This window comes from Alligator mississippiensis, chromosome 15 (genome assembly GCF_030867095.1).
Source record: "Alligator mississippiensis isolate rAllMis1 chromosome 15, rAllMis1, whole genome shotgun sequence".
NCBI lineage: Eukaryota > Metazoa > Chordata > Crocodylia > Alligatoridae > Alligator > Alligator mississippiensis.
In genome coordinates, this window is record NC_081838.1 from 30,472,662 (window position 1) to 30,487,478 (window position 14,817).

Consider the following 14,817-nt stretch of genomic DNA (forward strand, 5'->3'; position numbering starts at 1 on the left):
CCACACCCGTCACCCTCCAGAGAACCCAGGTGTCTGGGCTCCCAGCATCCCCTGCTCTCACCCCGAGCCCCCACTTCCTCCCCAGGGAACCCAGGCATCTTCCTCCCAGCCCTGGCTACCAACCACCGGTCCCTGTCACCCACTCCTGAGGGTCACATCCAGGGCCTGGGATGCACCCAGCTCTGGGGTGGAACAGCTGCATAGAACAGCCCTTGGGGGAAACTTACCTGGTGGTCCAATGCACCCAGCTCTGGGGTGGGGCAGCTGGAAGCAGCTCCCCAAAGACACTGCCTCCAGTGGGGACACATCCGGCCTCAGGATGTGGCCAGCTCTGGGGAGGAGCTGGCAGCCAAGTGGAACAGCCTGGGCCTGTTTGGGACAGGAAGTGGGGGGGTCTGTCCAGCTGAGGACCCTGGGCCAGACAGGGCTGCAGCCAGGGCCCGAGATGGCCGATAAGTCTTGTGGCCAGAAGGGGAAGTGGGTGACATGTGGCGCTGGCTGGGCTCAGCACCTTCCCACGAGAGCCCTCAGATCCCTGGCTGGGGGGAGAAACCAGGACTCTGAGCCCCCAGACCGCCCTGCTCTCCAGGCTCCTGGCACCCCCTTGCCCTCCCCTTCCTAAACCCACTGCTTTCGAGCTGGAGAGAACCCAGGCATCCGGGCACCTGCTGTCACCCCCCAGCCCCCACTGCCCCCCCCCAGCGAACCCATGCATCCGGGCCCAGCCCCCCCACTCATAGGACAATGACCAGATCCAAGCTGAGAAATCTTTATTGTAAACCCCGTACAGTTCCATGCGCGGCCCCCTTGGGGCCAGGGTTGTTGGCTGGGGATGTGGCCAGCTCTGGGGAGGAGCAGCCAGTGGGAACATATAACAGCGGACATCAGGGGCCCAGATGCAGCCAGCTCTGGAGGGGGTGCAGTTGTGGGGGTGGGAAATGCATACACATAACAACACATAAGAAGGCTCCTTTCAATGCAGCCAGCTCTGGGGTGGAGCTGTGGCCACATGCAACAGGGTTTGTTTGCCACCGAGATGCAGCCGCTTCTGGTGTAGGGGAGACATAGAACAAGCCTCATACAACAGGAACATGAAGCCAGCTCTGGGATGGACCACGAGGGACCCAGCCACAGATAACACCATGCAGAGCAGAGTTCATTCACTCCCGCAGTCAGCTCCAGGGTGAAGCAAGATGGGGACAGCCACACATAACACCAGGCTGCAGCCAGCTCTGGGGTGTTGCAATAAGGGGGAAACGAATAGGACAGGGCTCATTCCACACTGAAATGCAGCCAGCTCTGGGTGTGGGGGACAGCCATATATAATGGCACACATAATAGAGTTCAATCACCACTAACATGCAGCCAGCTCTGGGGTGGAGGAATGAGAGACAGCCACATGCAACAGCACATGGGAAGGCCTCCCATAATCCAGATGCAGCTGGCTCTGGAGTGGAGCAATGAGGTGACCCAGCCACAGATAACACCATCCAAACCAGGGCTCATTTGCTAGCCAGATGCAGTCAGCTCTGGGGTGGAGCAAGCTGGAGCATGGCTACATATAACAGCACATAGAAAGGGCTCACATCACACTGGGATGCAGCCAGGTCTGGGGTGGAACAATACAGCCACACATAACAGCATACAGACAAGCCTTCCATAGCCAAGATGCAGCCAGCTCTGGGGTGGAACAATACAAAAGGCCACACATAATGTCTCCTATCACACCCTGATTCTGCCAGGTCTGGGGTACAACAACACAACCCCCACACACAACCCCACCTATCCCCCCCGGATGCAGCCAGCTCTGGGGTGGAACACCACCGACAACCCCCCCCCACTACAACTCCTAGCTCCCCGTCCCTCAGCCGCAAGGCCCAACAGTGGGTCCAGCACAGCAGTGGCAGCAGCAGGCAGCAACGCCAGGTGGTGCCAGGCCACATCCTGGCCCTGGGCAAAGCCCACCACGTGTGCCACGTTGTGGGGGCCCGAGGCGACTAGCAGCAGGGCCAGTGAGGCCAGCGCTACGCGGGCGGCCCGCAGCTTACGGCGCCAGCCCAGGCGGGACCGTGCCAGGGCCTGGAGGCAGCCAGCTGTGCAGAAAGCCGCCAGCACCAGCGGCATGAAGTACAGCAGCATGGATAGCTCCAGGCGCAGGCCCAAGCGCGGCACAGATGGGCAAACTGAGGCCAGGGTCCCATTGGAGGTGGAGGGGGTCTCGAGGGCCACCAGGGCTAGACCATGGGCCCCCACAACCCCCCAGAGCCCCCCGCAGATGAAGCAGGAGTAGCGGGGCTGACGGTAGCGCCGGTACAGCAGCGGGTAGACGGCGCCCAGGCAGCGCCCAGCGCTGAGAGCGGCTGAGAAGCAGGCGGCGGCGTAGAGGGAACCCAGGTGTCCAAGGGTGGCCAGGGGGCACAGGGGGCCCGGCGGGGCCCAGCCAGGCCAGGCGGCTTCCAGGGCACGCAGGGGTAAGCAGAGACCCAGCGCCAGGTCGGCCAGCAGCAGGTGCAGGCGGTAGATGCGGCTGGGGCTTGGGGGGAGCCGGGCCAGGTGGAACAGGGCAGCACCGGCCGCTGGCAGGCCCAAGGCGGCTGCCCCTGCGTTCACACACAGGCCCAGCCAGTCCGGGGTGGGCATGGTGGGCCTGTGGGGAGGAGAGAGGGGTGAGAAGGGACCCAGGCATCCCCCTCTCTCCCCCCCCCAATCCTGGAGCAGCGAGAACCCAGGCATCTGGGATGCCCCCTCCCCGTCCCATCCCAGGATGAGGGGAACCCAGGTGTCTGGGAGCTGCCCAAGGGCATGAGGAACCCAGGTGTCCAGGATACCCCCCTCCCAAACCCATCCCAGGGTGGGGAGAACCCAGGAAAGCCCCCTCCCAGATTCATCCTAGAGTGGGGAGAACCCAGGCACCCGGGAGACTGACACCCCCCGCCAGGACCCCTCCCCCAGCAGGGAGAACCCAGGCGTCCAGGACACCAGCCCAGCTCCCCCCCACACCAGTCTCACCCGCACGCCAGGTGCTGTACGTGGCCCCGCACCCACAGCCTCGAGGGTAATGGGCTGGAAGGGATGGAGACTTGTTGCCTAGAGACTGGCCCCGACAACAGGCCCCGCCCCGGGGATCCCGGAGAACCCAGGCGTCCAGGGGTAATGGTCCATAAAGGACATTTATGACTGTGGGGAGGGGGCGGGGAGCAGGAGGTGGGGCATGTGGCTGGCGTGTGGCCCGTACAGGACCAAGCATGGCTGGGGGAGGAAAACCAGGTGGTATTACACTCACCCGGGGCCCAGAAGCTCCACCCCAGAGCTGGACGCATCTTGGGCTCATTCAAGCTGTCCTGGACTCTGTTATATGCTGCTGTTTCTGGCCGTTCCACCCCGGAGTTGGGTGCATGTTGGGTCTGATCAAGCCCTCCTGGGCTGTGTTAGATGCAGCTGTTCCAGGTCATTCCACCCCAGACCTGGGCGCAACTCGGGCCTGATCACGCTTTCTTGAGCTCTGTTACATGCAGCTGTTCTCAGTTGTTCCACCTCAGAGCTGAGTGCATCTTGGGCCCAATCAAGCCCACCTGGGCTGTTATATGCAGCTGCTTCTGGCCGTTCCATCCCAGAGCTGGGTGCATCTCAGGCCAGATGGAGCTCTCTCAGGCAATGTTATATGGCAGCGTTCTCCCAGACGCCTAGGTTCTCCATCCTTCAGCCACAGCCGGGCACCCGGGCTCTGCAGGCAGCTGTTCTATGGGGCCAGGGTCCCGCAGTGCCCCCCAGAGATGGGTGCAGGGTGCTCAGTGCCGCAGGGCAGCGTACTGCACGCTGCCCCCTGAGTCCGAGTCCGAGTCCCAGGCGGGGTCAGGGCGGCGCACAGGGCGTACAGGCAGCACCAGGGAGCAATAATGGAGCTCGGGCTCCTCGGCTGGCCCCACATTCTCGTAGTCGCCCCGTGCCTCGGCCTGGAGGCAAAGGGCAAAGGGCAGGGGGCAGCCTCCTCGGTGCCCCTGACTCTTGACCTGCAGTCCCCTGCCCCACCCCCACACCTGCCAGTGCCCCTCACTCCTGACCCACAGCCCCTGCCACCCCACACCTGCCAGTGCCCCTCACTCCCGACCTGCAGCCCCACCCTGGTTGGTACCTTCTGGGGCCCATCCGGCTTTTTTAGGACACTGTAGACCACAGTGTCGCCCCGCAGCATCCTGGAAATAATTGGGGGGAGAGGGCAATAAGAAGCAGCCTGGACACCTGGATCCCCCCTAGCCCGGACCCCTGGGTTACCTGGGGGAGGCGGCCGGCCCGTCATGGGAGCCAGGGGGGAACTGGATCTCTGAGTAGTTGAGGGCGTCGTCAGGGGTCCCTGGGGGACCCGAGGGGCGGAACCCCAGCCTGGCTCCGCCCTCTTGGTGCCGCACCTGCACAGGATTGGGCCCAGATGCAGCCAGTGCTGGGGTGGAGCACGTGGCGTAACACAGGCCCCTTGATGCGCCCAGCTCTGGGGTGCAGCCGCATGGAAACAGCCACATAGAACAACACCCTGCCCCACCATGACCTCACCTTCTTGCGCTTGACCCGGAATGACCTTTGACCCCCGACCACCGGGACAATGTCGTTGGGCACCTGCTGCCGCTTCCTCCTGTGGGGGCAGGGGGGTGAACCCCAGACGCCTGGGTTCTCTGGGGGGATGGAGCTGGGGGGTCAGGGTGGGGGCCCGGATGCCTGAGTCCCCTGCACGTACCAGCGCCGCAGGCCCAGCACCAGCGCCCCCAGCATGATGAGCAGGGCCAAGCTGCCCCCCAAGGTCACGGCCGTGATGCGCCCCATGGTGGCTGCGCTGTCTGCAAGGGAGGGGTGAGAGCAGGGAGGGCCCGGACACCTTGGGTCTCTATGGGATTCGGGGGGGGAGGCGGGGGGGGTCCTGGATATTTGGGTTCTCCGGGGGGCCTCAGGGGGTTCCTGGACACCTGGGTTCCCTGGGGGTGGGGGCTTCCCAGGTGCCTGGGTTTGGGGGGCCTGTTTCCCAGAAGCCTGGGTTCTCGGTAGGGTCTGGGTGTGGGGGGTTCCTCTGGGGGGGGTCTTGGGGGGCAGGGTTCCCAGATGCCTGTGTTCTCCCAGTGGGTCTTGGGGTGGGGGGCGTTCCTGGTTCTCCATGGGATCTGTGGCAGGGGTCTGGGTGGGGGTGGGGGGGTCCCAGATGCTTGGGTTCCTTACAGTGCACGGTGAGGACAAGGTGGGGACCGTCGGTGGCCCCCACCTGGTTGGTGGCCCGGCAGTGGTAGGTCCCAGTGGCTTGAAGCTGGAGGCGGGGCAAAGGCCAGGCTGGGTCCGCCCCCCAGCCCAGCCACACCCCATCGCGGTACCAGTCGTAGCGGTGGGGGTGGGGCCACGCCTTGGCCTCGCAGTGCAGCGTCGCAGCGCCCCCCTCCACCAGGCGCCCGCCCGGCTCCGCCAACAACCGCACTGCTTGTGGAGGGTCTGCGGGGGCACAGGGTCAAGGATCATGGCCTGGACGCCTGGGTTCCACACCCAGGGGTCAGGACCCGGATGCCTGGGGTCAGGGGTCAAGGCACCTGGATCCTAAGCCCTGGGGTCAGGGGTCAGGACCCGGACGCCTGGGTTCCATGCCCTATGGCAGGGGCCCAGGTGCTGGGGTCCAAGTCCTGGGGTCAGGGCCTGGATGCCTGGGGTCGAAGCTCTAGGGTCAGATGCCTGGGGTCAGAGGTCAGCGCACCTTGATTCTAAGCCTGGGGTCAGGGCCAAGACACCTGGGTCCCACTGGAGGTCAGGGGCAGGGGGTTGGGGCCTCAGGACCCTCCCGGTCTTCTGGGTCCCTCTGGGGTAAGATCCCTCCCGGACTCCTGGGTCCCTCCCAGTTGGAGCAGAGGGTGGGATGCTACTCACACCAGATGCTGAGGAAGCAGGAGGAGCTGTTGGTGGCGCCAGCGATGTTCTCAGCACGACAGTGATAGTGCCCAGCATGGTGGGGGTGGGCATGGGGCAGGTGCAGAGCTGAATCGGGGCCAGGGGGGCCCAGTGTGGCATTGTCAAGGAACCAGGTGAAGGTGGTGGGTGGGGGCTGAGCACTGCCCACGGCACAGCGCATCTCCACAGGGGTCCCGGCCAGCACCCTCCTCCCTGCCTGCAGCTCCACCTGCACCTCCCTTGGCCGGACTGGGGGGGGGGAACGGGACAGACAGGGGAGCTGTCAGTCAGAGCCAGGCTCTGCCCACTGCCCAGCTGGCCATGCCCCCTGCCAGGCCCGTGCTCTGCCTACCTCCCTGGCTGGCCACACCCCTGCCTGGGACCAGCCCCCCTCTACCAACTCCTGTACCCCCTGTGCACCCCCTCTGCCCCCCCTCCCACCCCCAGGATACCCAGATGTGCAGGGAACTCTGGGGTCAGGGTTGTGCATGCGCACACACGCAGATGCAGACGCACACGTGCGCACAGAACCCAGGTGTCTGGGACACCCCCCACACTCCTCCCTCTGCCATCCCCATGCCCCCAGTCATCCCCAGTGCCCCCAGTCCCCTTAATGCCCCTCACCCCAATGTCCCCAGTCCCCCATCTCAGTGCCCCCAGTCCCCCCATCACAATCCCTCCCACCCCAGTGCCCCCACTCACAGAGCACATCGAGGGCAGCAGGGAAGGATCGGGTGGTGCCCAGCTTGTTTTGGGCCTCACAGAAGTAGGCACCACGGTGCTGGGGGCCAACACTCAGCTCCAGCATGGGCCCAGGCAGGTGGAGTGGCAGGGGCCGCCCATCGCGGTACCAGGCCCAGGTGGGTGCAGGGCGGGCATCCCCCCCGGCACAGCTCAGCCGCACACCCGTGCCCTCCAGCACCTGCCCCTCAGGCTCCAGTGTCAGCCACACGGCCTCCGGAGGGTCTGCAGGCGAAAGGAGGGTCTCACAGGGGTGGGCAGAGCCTGGGGAGGGTGAGAGCCTGAGCCTGGTAGTGCCAGGAGGCGGGGCCTGAGGGTGATGAACAGGCTGGGGTGGGTGGGGCCTGAGGGTGATGGGCAGGCATGTGGATGCCTGGGTTGGCTGAGAGCCTGAGCCTGGAGCTGGAAGGGGGGAGGGCTTGAGGATGACGGGCTGAGATGGGCAGGGCTTGGGGTAGTGGGCAGGGCCTGGGTTTGGTGAAAGCCTGAGCCTTGAATTGGAAGGGGTGGGGCTTGAGGATGATGGACAGGAAGAGTGGGAGAGACCAGGGAGGGGGATGTCAGGCTTGAGCAAGAGCCTGAACCCAGGGCTACAAAGGGGTCGGGTCTTAGGCTGATAGACAGGTCTGGCTCCAGTGAGAGCCCAGTGCCAAAAGGGTGCGGGGCTCGAGGTCACAAGGGGTGGGGCCTAGAAGCTGCTTGAGTCCACCGAGAGCCCGATCCTGGAAAGCGGACAGGGCCTGGGGCTGGGAAGGGACAAGGCCTCACCCGTGATTGACAGACAGGGAGCTGGCAGCTCAGGGTGCTTGCCTGCACCTGGGGCCAGGGGCTGGTGGACAGCCTGGAAGCCCTGCCCCTCCTCGCCAGTGCCAGCAACGGTACTCACACAGCACAACGAGGTCAAAGGGTGCAGAACGGGCGGTGCCAAGGCTGTTATGGGCCTGGCACACATAGGCGCCGGCATCCTTGGGCTGGGCCGGGCTCAGCTGCAGCTGGGCCTGATCCTGCCCCGGCAGCTCCTGCCCTTCCCGGAACCAGTGGAAATTGGCGGCCGGTGGCTCAGCCTGGCAGGAGCAGAGCAGCGCTGCAGGTGCCCCCGCGTGCGCAGGCAACACTGTCTCCGGCATCACCACCACAGCCCGCGGGGCATCTGCACGGGGGAGAGACACGGGGTGAGGGATGGGACCCAGGCGCCCAGGCTCTCTCCCTAACCTGCTACAGGGCCCCCAGCTGTGCCTGCTTCCACCCTCCAGGTACTGGGGCCCCAGGTTGGGGGGTGTCCCGAACACCTGGGCTGTGTGTGTGTGCGCGTGTGCGCGTGTGTGCGTGCGTGGGGTCTGCTGTGATCCTAGGATAACACACAACTGCCAAGTCCCTGCTGGAACGGGGTGGGGAGCCAGAAACTAAGACCCCATTCACCCAGTGGAAGACCCGAGGCCGGTGTCCCCAACAGTCGCTGCTGTAATGTCTAAGGAGCCACTTGTCAGGTCATATTCTGGAGAGAACACCTGTAATAGTGATTAGGGGGTACTATTTAAGTACATTCGGGTCTCTCTCTATGTGAATTCGTTTTGTGCAAATTCACTTATATGCGACGACCTTATTTATACCAGAAATTTGCTTTGTGTGAGAAAAATACAGTGTTATGTGAAGTCAGCCGGCAATGAGCTCCCTGCAGGCTGGCAGCATTCCAGCCCACAGGGAGCTGGCAGGAAGCGGAAGGAAGGCGGTGAGACGGGGGCGCCACGTGCACGTACAGTACATGCACGTGGCCCCAAGTAGCCTCGAGGGCAGCTCTGGCAGGTAAGTGGGGGGAAGAGGTGGATTGAGGACGCTGTAGGGAGGGAGCTGCGCAAGACTGGGGCTGCTGTCCAGCGGGGGGGTTGCTTGGGGCCTGGGTGTGCAGTGTGCAGCTGCAGGGCCCCAGCAGGGAGCAGGACAGAGTCTCCAGTGGCTCGTCAGGAGGGCCAGCTCCCTGCTGCCGTGCACACTTCCAAGGGGAAGGGGCAGATGCATGGGCACAGCAGGCCCTGGCCCTGATCCTGGGCCCAACTCAGCTCCTCTCCCTGCCTGGTCCCAACACCCTCCACCCCGCTGAGCTGGCCACACACCTCCTGTGGCATGGGGTAGCACCCCTCAAAGAGCAGCAGGCACAGGAGGCGCATCCCCAGGGCAGCGCAGGATGAACAGCCTGGCCTGGGGGTGGGGGCTGGAGGGCCTGCGGGGGACACGGCCCCGATCCTGGGTCAGGCTGAACACGGGCGGTGCTGAGACCACGGCCCGGCTGGACCTCACCCTGCCAGCGCAGGGACCATGGCCATGTCCTCACCTATGCCCCAGCTTGATGCCCGCCGGGCTGTGGAGGCTGGCGGGCAGGGAACAGCGGGGCTATGCGGAGAAGGTGCTCACCCCATGCTGCTTTGTCAAAGTGCCCGCGGTGCATGCCGCTGCTTGCAGTGTGGAGCTCACAGCCTCTCTGCGCAGCAGTTATTGCATTGTGCAATTACTGTTTGAATTTGTCATGGTTTGGGGGGGCAGTAGAGTGAGGATGGCACGTATCTCTATTAATTACATGTAATAATGGATTCGCTTTATGTGAATTCACTTTATGCAAGGTTTTTTTGGAATGCAACCCTTGCATAAGGAGAGACCCGAGTGTAAATCCTTGCAGGGCTCTAGCAAAACTAATCCTAGTAGTGACGTGTGCGTGTGTATGTGTGTCAGATGCCATGGTCCTAGCCACCTTCTTGCCCTGACCCCAAACCCTGCCCCTCCCAACCCCCCCCACTCACACTGTACTCGGAGGTTGAGGCCGGGGGATGTGTCCTTGCCTTCATCGTTCTGGGCTGTGCAGCAGTAGGTGCCAGTGGAACCAGGCACCTGGGCTGTGAATTCCAGCTGAGGGCTCTTCTCTTCCAGGACTTCCCAGTTCCGGGTCCAGCGGTACTGGGAGATGGCGGGGTTGGCACCCCCGAGCACGTCACAGCGCAGCCGCACAGACTGCCCTTCGGTCACCACTGGCCCTGGCATCGCCGTCAGTGTCACGTTGCTCGGCGGGTCTGCAGGGGGCAGGGGCCATTACACACCAGAGCTGGATGAATCAGGGCATGAGCAGCACAGGGCAGTCCCCAGCTGGCATCCCAGGGCGGGTTGGGGGCAGGGCTTCCACTGGCTACACACCCCTAGTGCAGGCCCCACCCCCAGGGCCCTGCCCTGCCCCCTTACCACCCACCTCCATCCCAGAGCTGGGCACATCAGGGTCCCAGCAGCCCAGGGCAGCCCCAAGCTGGCATCCCAGGGTGGGCTGGGAGGCGGGGCTTCCACTGGCCATTCCTCCCAAGCCAGGCCCCACACCCTCTGCACTCAGGTCCACTCCAGAAATGGGCACAGCCCTCTGCCACCCCACTCCCTTGGCCCCACCCCTGTTTCCAGCCCTGCCCCAAGGTCCTAGCCCCACCACCACTCACAGAGCACGTGCAGCTTCAGGCTTGCGGCAGGGGCACCGGGGGCATCCAGGGCGCAGGTGAGGACATGGCCGTGGTCCCCACGCTGGGGGGTGAGGTCCAGCTGGGCCACAGTCTCAGCGCCGCCTGTGTCCAGCCGGGCCCAGGATTGGGACCGTGTCCCCCGCAGGCCCTCCAGGCCCCCCCAGGCCAGGCTCAGGGGCCGCGGGGGGCAGTGGTGGGGCATGGAGCAGCGCAGCTGGGCCAGGGCCCCCTCCCGCAGCTGCCCCGAACCCTCAAGGCGGAGCGTGGGGCGGCCCGCTGTGGGGACAGGGGCATGGGTCAGGGCACCTGGGTGCCTAGGTTCATGCCCGAGGGCGGGAGGGGGTGAGAGGGCCTAGATGCCTGGGTTTGTGCCCCAGGGCAGGTGGGGGCCTGGATGCCTGGGTTCACTCCCTGGGGTGGGACAGGACCCAGCGCCTGGGTTTGTGCCCCAGGGCAGGAGGGGGTTGGTGGGGGCGGACACCCTGCTCTGTGATTCCCCTTTGTGGTGAATTGTGGTCAGGGGTCAGGTTCTCCCCTTGCCATGGGGGCAGGTGGGCTGGGGCAGTGGGAGCTGGGGCCCGGACACCTGGGTCCCTCCCACTCTGGGATGCACATGGGGGCTTGGGGAAAGGGCAAGAACCGGGGCTCCCGGACACCTGGGTTCCCTCACCTGCCACCTCCACCTCAATTTTCTCCATCCACCGCTGGTGCTGCTCCTCTTTTGCCTTCACCGGCTTCTTTTGGGGGCGGGAGGCATTGACCCAGACCCCGTAGGTGCCATTGTCCCCAACCCCCACATCCCAGATGAGGAGGCTGCAGTTACTCTCGAGGTTGCCCAGGAAGGAGACATTGGAGGCTAAGACCGACTGTGCAGCGGCCTCGATCCGGGCCAGCTCTGTGCCCTTGTGGCTGCGGGTCTTGGGGTCCCAGCGGGGGTTGTGGTACCAGACGAGGGTCTGCACAAGCCCTGGGGTGCTACTGCTGAAGGGGGTGAAGCAGGCCTGGTAGCGGCATGGGATCTGCAGGCAGGAGCCTGGCCAGGCCAGCAGTGTTGCAGGCATCTCCACGGGGTGCTGGCAGCTGCCCAGGGCACCTGGGGGCAGGAAGGGGGCATGTACAGCGCTTGGGGCAGCCCCGATCCCAGTCCAGGGGGATGTACAGTGCCAGGGCGCCTGGGGGCACAGGGGAGTGCCTGGCGGATCGCAGCTTCCCAGAGAAGCCAGGTGTCTGGGCTCCTGGCACCCCCACTCCTGACCCAGGTGTCCGGGCTCCCAGAGCCCCCAGGCCCGCTCCCCTCAGGGAAACCAGGCATCCTAGATGCCAAGCCCCTTCCCTGCAGACCCTCCTGGTCTCCGTGAGCTAGCAGAAACCCAGGCTCCCAGAATCCCCTGCTCTCACCCCCCAGACCCCACCAGCCTCCTGGAGCTGGAGAGAACCCAGGCAACCCCCCGCACTCGCTCCAGAGATCCCACTCTCCTCCTCCCAGAGATCCCATGCATCCGGGCTGCCAGCCCCCCGGGGCTCATCCCCCTGCCCCGCTCCCCACCCAGGGAACCCAGGCGTCCGAGCCCCCAGCCCGCCCACCACTCACCTGGGAGGAACAGGGCCCAGGCCAGCCGCCACATGGTGCTGGCCGCACGGCAAAGGGCGAGAACCTGAGAGCAGGAAACCAGGCGTCTGTGTCCTACCCTTCACTCTGACCCCTGGTTCCCCCTGCACAGGCCCAGGCCAGGCCACCACAAAGGCGAACCCAGGTGTCTGGGCTCCCAGTCTCTGACCCCACTGCCCTCCCAGAGCTGCAGGGCCCAGGCGGCAGCACTGTTGCGGCGGAAGAACACAGCTAAACTTAGCTCTGGCACCAGTTTGGTTCTGACAGGGCCTGGGGGGGTGCGGGGGCTGCAAACCCGGATGCCTGGGTTCTTCCCCCCACAACTGCCTTCAGGGTCCAGTGCTTCCCATGCCTCACTGTGGCTTCCTCTGGGGTGGAACTGAGCCCAAAGGGGGGGGGCATGGGGGAGGCGGGTGCCCCTATAACCCCCCCCAAGCCCCTGGCTCTGGGGGTCTCCCATCGAGCACTGACCAGTCCCAGCCCTGCTTAGTGTAGCTGGAGCTCTGGCTTTGTGGGGAGGACATGCCTCACCTGATGCAGCCCCAATCCCCAGCCCCCACCGCCCCCCACCCTGCCCGCTCTCACTTCTCCTTTTGGGGGTAAACAAGCTCAAAATGGGTCCCTTTGGTTCCTGTGGAACAACAAAAAAAAAAGCAACCCACGTCCTGGGGAGCAGCCCAGCCCCTGCTGCCCTGCCAGAGAGCCCGGGCATCTGGGCTCCCGCCCCACTGCTCTCACCCCCCTAGGAACGCAGGTGTCCGGGGACCCGTTGCCCCCTCCTGTCAGCCCCCACATAAAGAACCCAGGTGTCCGGGCACCCACCTCCACTGCTCTAACCTCCTGGACCCCATCCCCTCCCAGAAAACCCAGGTGTCCCCTCCTCTCAGCCCCCTGCACCCTGCCCTGGTCCCTGCCTGCTCAGGCCTCACTCCACTCCCAGAGAACCCAAGGGTCGGGGCCCATCACGCCAGCACCCCCTTGACCCCCCCCCCCCGAGAACCCAGGTGCCTGGGTCCCCAGGGCTCCCCCCGCAATGGCTAGAGAGACCCAGGCGTCGAGTACCTGCAGTGATGCCTGTGGTGGATGTGGGGAGTTGGGGGGGGGAACTCAGGCCCTGCCCCTTGCTGGGGGAGGGGCTTGCTGGGGGATCCCACCATCCTGCCCCCAGGGCAGGAAGTGGAGGGGGGCAGGGATGGTGTATCTAAGCAGGTGGGGGCTTGGTTGGTGCCTGAATGGGACACCGGTGGCTCTGGAGGAGAGGGGTCCCCGGCCCCACTGCCCCCCACCCAGAGCAGAGCCCAGGCGCCCGGGCTCCCAGCTCTCACCCCAAAGCCCTGCCCAGCTGGAGAAGAACCCAAGTGTCCTAGAGCCCCACCCCCTCCCGAGGAGAAGCTCTGGCTCCACCCCCCCAAGCAGGAGGAGGTCCCCTCTGGGCCACACCCCCAAAGGGGAGGCCCCCTTCTTGCCCAGATAAAGACACTTTCTCCCACCCAAGTGATTGGTGGAAGCAGTGGGATCCATCCTCTAGGAAGCAGGGGGGGGTGTCAAAGGTGCTGGTGTCATGGCAACCAAGGGTGGGGAGGAAGGGGGCACAGATCACCCAGCCCCTCCTTGGACTCTGCCTCCCACCCCCAGTTCCTCAATTTCCTGGTTCCCTTTCCTGGACGCCTGGGTTCCCCCCAGCTCCGGGAGAGGTCTGGGAGCCCTGTCACCTGGGCTCTCTGGCGGGGGGGAACAGGGTCGAGGGGAGTTAGGACCCCAGATGCCTGGGTTCTTGGGGAGAGGAGTGGGGTCCAGGGGAGTTAGGAGCCTGGACGCCTGGGTTCCCTGCAGCTCTGGGACAGTTCTGGGAGCCTGGACCCCTGGGCTCTCTGGGGTGTGGGGGCGGGGGTGAGAGAGCAAGGGACCTGGGAGCCTGGACACCTGGGTTCTGTGGGATGGGAGTCCAGTTTGGGGGGTCCCAGCAGGGAGGGGAGGCTAAAGGCCCCCCCTGACACCTGGGTCCCCCCCAGCCATTACACATTTTTTCTCCCCTTCCCAGGCCTGGCAGCACCATGTGGCCTCTCCTCTGTGCCCTGCTCCTCCCCGGTGCCTTTGCCCCCCACACCGGGCACTGTACGTTCCCCATGGGTCAGGATTGGGGGTGTGCCAGGTGCTGTGCCCACCCCCTCGTGCCCCCAGGCACCCTGGGCGGGTGCCAGCACGCCATGGAGATGCCCGCGATGCTGCTGGCCTGGCTGGGCACCTACCTGTAGATCCCGTGCCACTACCAGGCCTGCTTCGCCCCCTTCACTGGTGCCAGCCCAGGGCTCGTGCAGAACCTTGTCTTGTCCTGGGACCCCCTCTGGGACCCCCAGATCCGCAGCTACAACGCCATGGAGCTGGCCCAGGTCGGGGCCGCTGTGCAGCCGGTCTTGGCCTCCGGGGTCTCCTTCCTCAGTGACCTCAAGGGCAACTGCAGCCTCTTCATCTGGAACATGGGGGTCAGGGACAGTGGCACCTACGGGGTCTGGGTCAGCGCCACCCACCCCCCAGGGAGAAAGGTGCGGCCAAATGAGGAGCGGCACCAGTGGTGGATAGAGATCGAGGTGGAGGTGGCAGGTGAGGGAACCCAGGTGTCCGGGAACCCCGGCTCTCTCCCCCTCACTGCAGCCCCCATATCCATCCCAGAGTGGGAGGGAACCCAGGTGTCCAGGCCCCCTCCTGCCCTGGGGAACGACCCCAGGTGTCTGGGCCCCCCCAACCCCCTTCCATCCCAGGGAGAACCCAGGTGTTCCGGCCCACCCAACCCTCTCCTGCCCCAGGCAGGAGTCCAGGTCCCCAACCCCACCAGGATCCTATTCCCTGATGGGGAGAGAACCCAAGTGTCCGGGCACTGAGCCCCATCCCACCTGGGGGCAAAGAACCCAGGTGTCTGGTCCCCCTCCCACCCAAGGGAGAGAACCTAGGTGCCCCCCCCCCCACTCCAGGGCAGCAAACCCAGGTGTCTGTTCCCCCTCCCACCCTAGGGTGCAAACCCAGGTGTCTGTTCCCCCTCCCACCCTAGGGTGCAAACCCAGGTGTCTG

The 14,817-nt window shown here is 65.1% G+C and overlaps 2 protein-coding genes across 2 annotated transcripts; both read right to left on the minus strand.

Annotated features, from left to right (window-relative positions):
• Positions 1-1,587: 1,587 nt before the first annotated feature.
• Positions 1,588-2,640, minus strand: FFAR1 (free fatty acid receptor 1). Its single transcript, XM_019496644.1, has 3 exons — positions 2,484-2,640; positions 1,883-2,360; positions 1,588-1,609 (listed from the first exon to the last, which is right to left on the minus strand). Exons 1-3 carry the CDS (start codon positions 2,638-2,640, stop codon positions 1,588-1,590), a joined length of 657 nt encoding a protein of 218 aa, XP_019352189.1.
• On the minus strand, positions 1,847-12,848 carry CD22 (CD22 molecule). Its single transcript, XM_019496643.2, has 15 exons — positions 12,814-12,848; positions 11,734-11,797; positions 10,813-11,235; positions 10,122-10,418; positions 9,447-9,713; positions 7,541-7,804; positions 6,616-6,879; positions 5,893-6,162; positions 5,203-5,466; positions 4,730-4,829; positions 4,549-4,627; positions 4,273-4,406; positions 4,133-4,193; positions 3,284-3,953; positions 1,847-2,647 (listed from the first exon to the last, which is right to left on the minus strand). The coding sequence occupies exons 2-14, from the start codon at positions 11,765-11,767 to the stop codon at positions 3,789-3,791; spliced, it is 2,622 nt and encodes an 873-aa protein (XP_019352188.1). The 5' UTR covers positions 11,768-11,797; positions 12,814-12,848; the 3' UTR covers positions 1,847-2,647; positions 3,284-3,788.
• Between the last annotated feature and the right edge of the window lie 1,969 nt (positions 12,849-14,817).

Coding starts and splice junctions, on each gene's coding strand:
- CD22 (XM_019496643.2), bottom strand. CDS start 11,767: ATGTGGCGGCTGGCCTGGGCCCTGTTCCTCCCAG. Junction 4,628..4,729: donor GTGCTGGGCCTGCGGCGCTG/GTACGTGCAGGG, acceptor CTGCCCCCACAG/GAGGAAGCGGCAGCAGGTGC. Junction 4,194..4,272: donor GGGCCGGCCGCCTCCCCCAG/GTAACCCAGGGG, acceptor AATTATTTCCAG/GATGCTGCGGGGCGACACTG.
- FFAR1 (XM_019496644.1), bottom strand. CDS start 2,640: ATGCCCACCCCGGACTGGCTGGGCCTGTGTGTGAACGCAGGGGCAGCC. Junction 2,361..2,483: donor GCTGGCCGACCTGGCGCTGG/GTCTCTGCTTAC, acceptor CCTGCTTCTCAG/CCGCTCTCAGCGCTGGGCGC. Junction 1,610..1,882: donor ACTGCTGTGCTGGACCCACT/GTTGGGCCTTGC, acceptor GTTCCACCCCAG/ACCTGGCTGCATCCCAGTGT.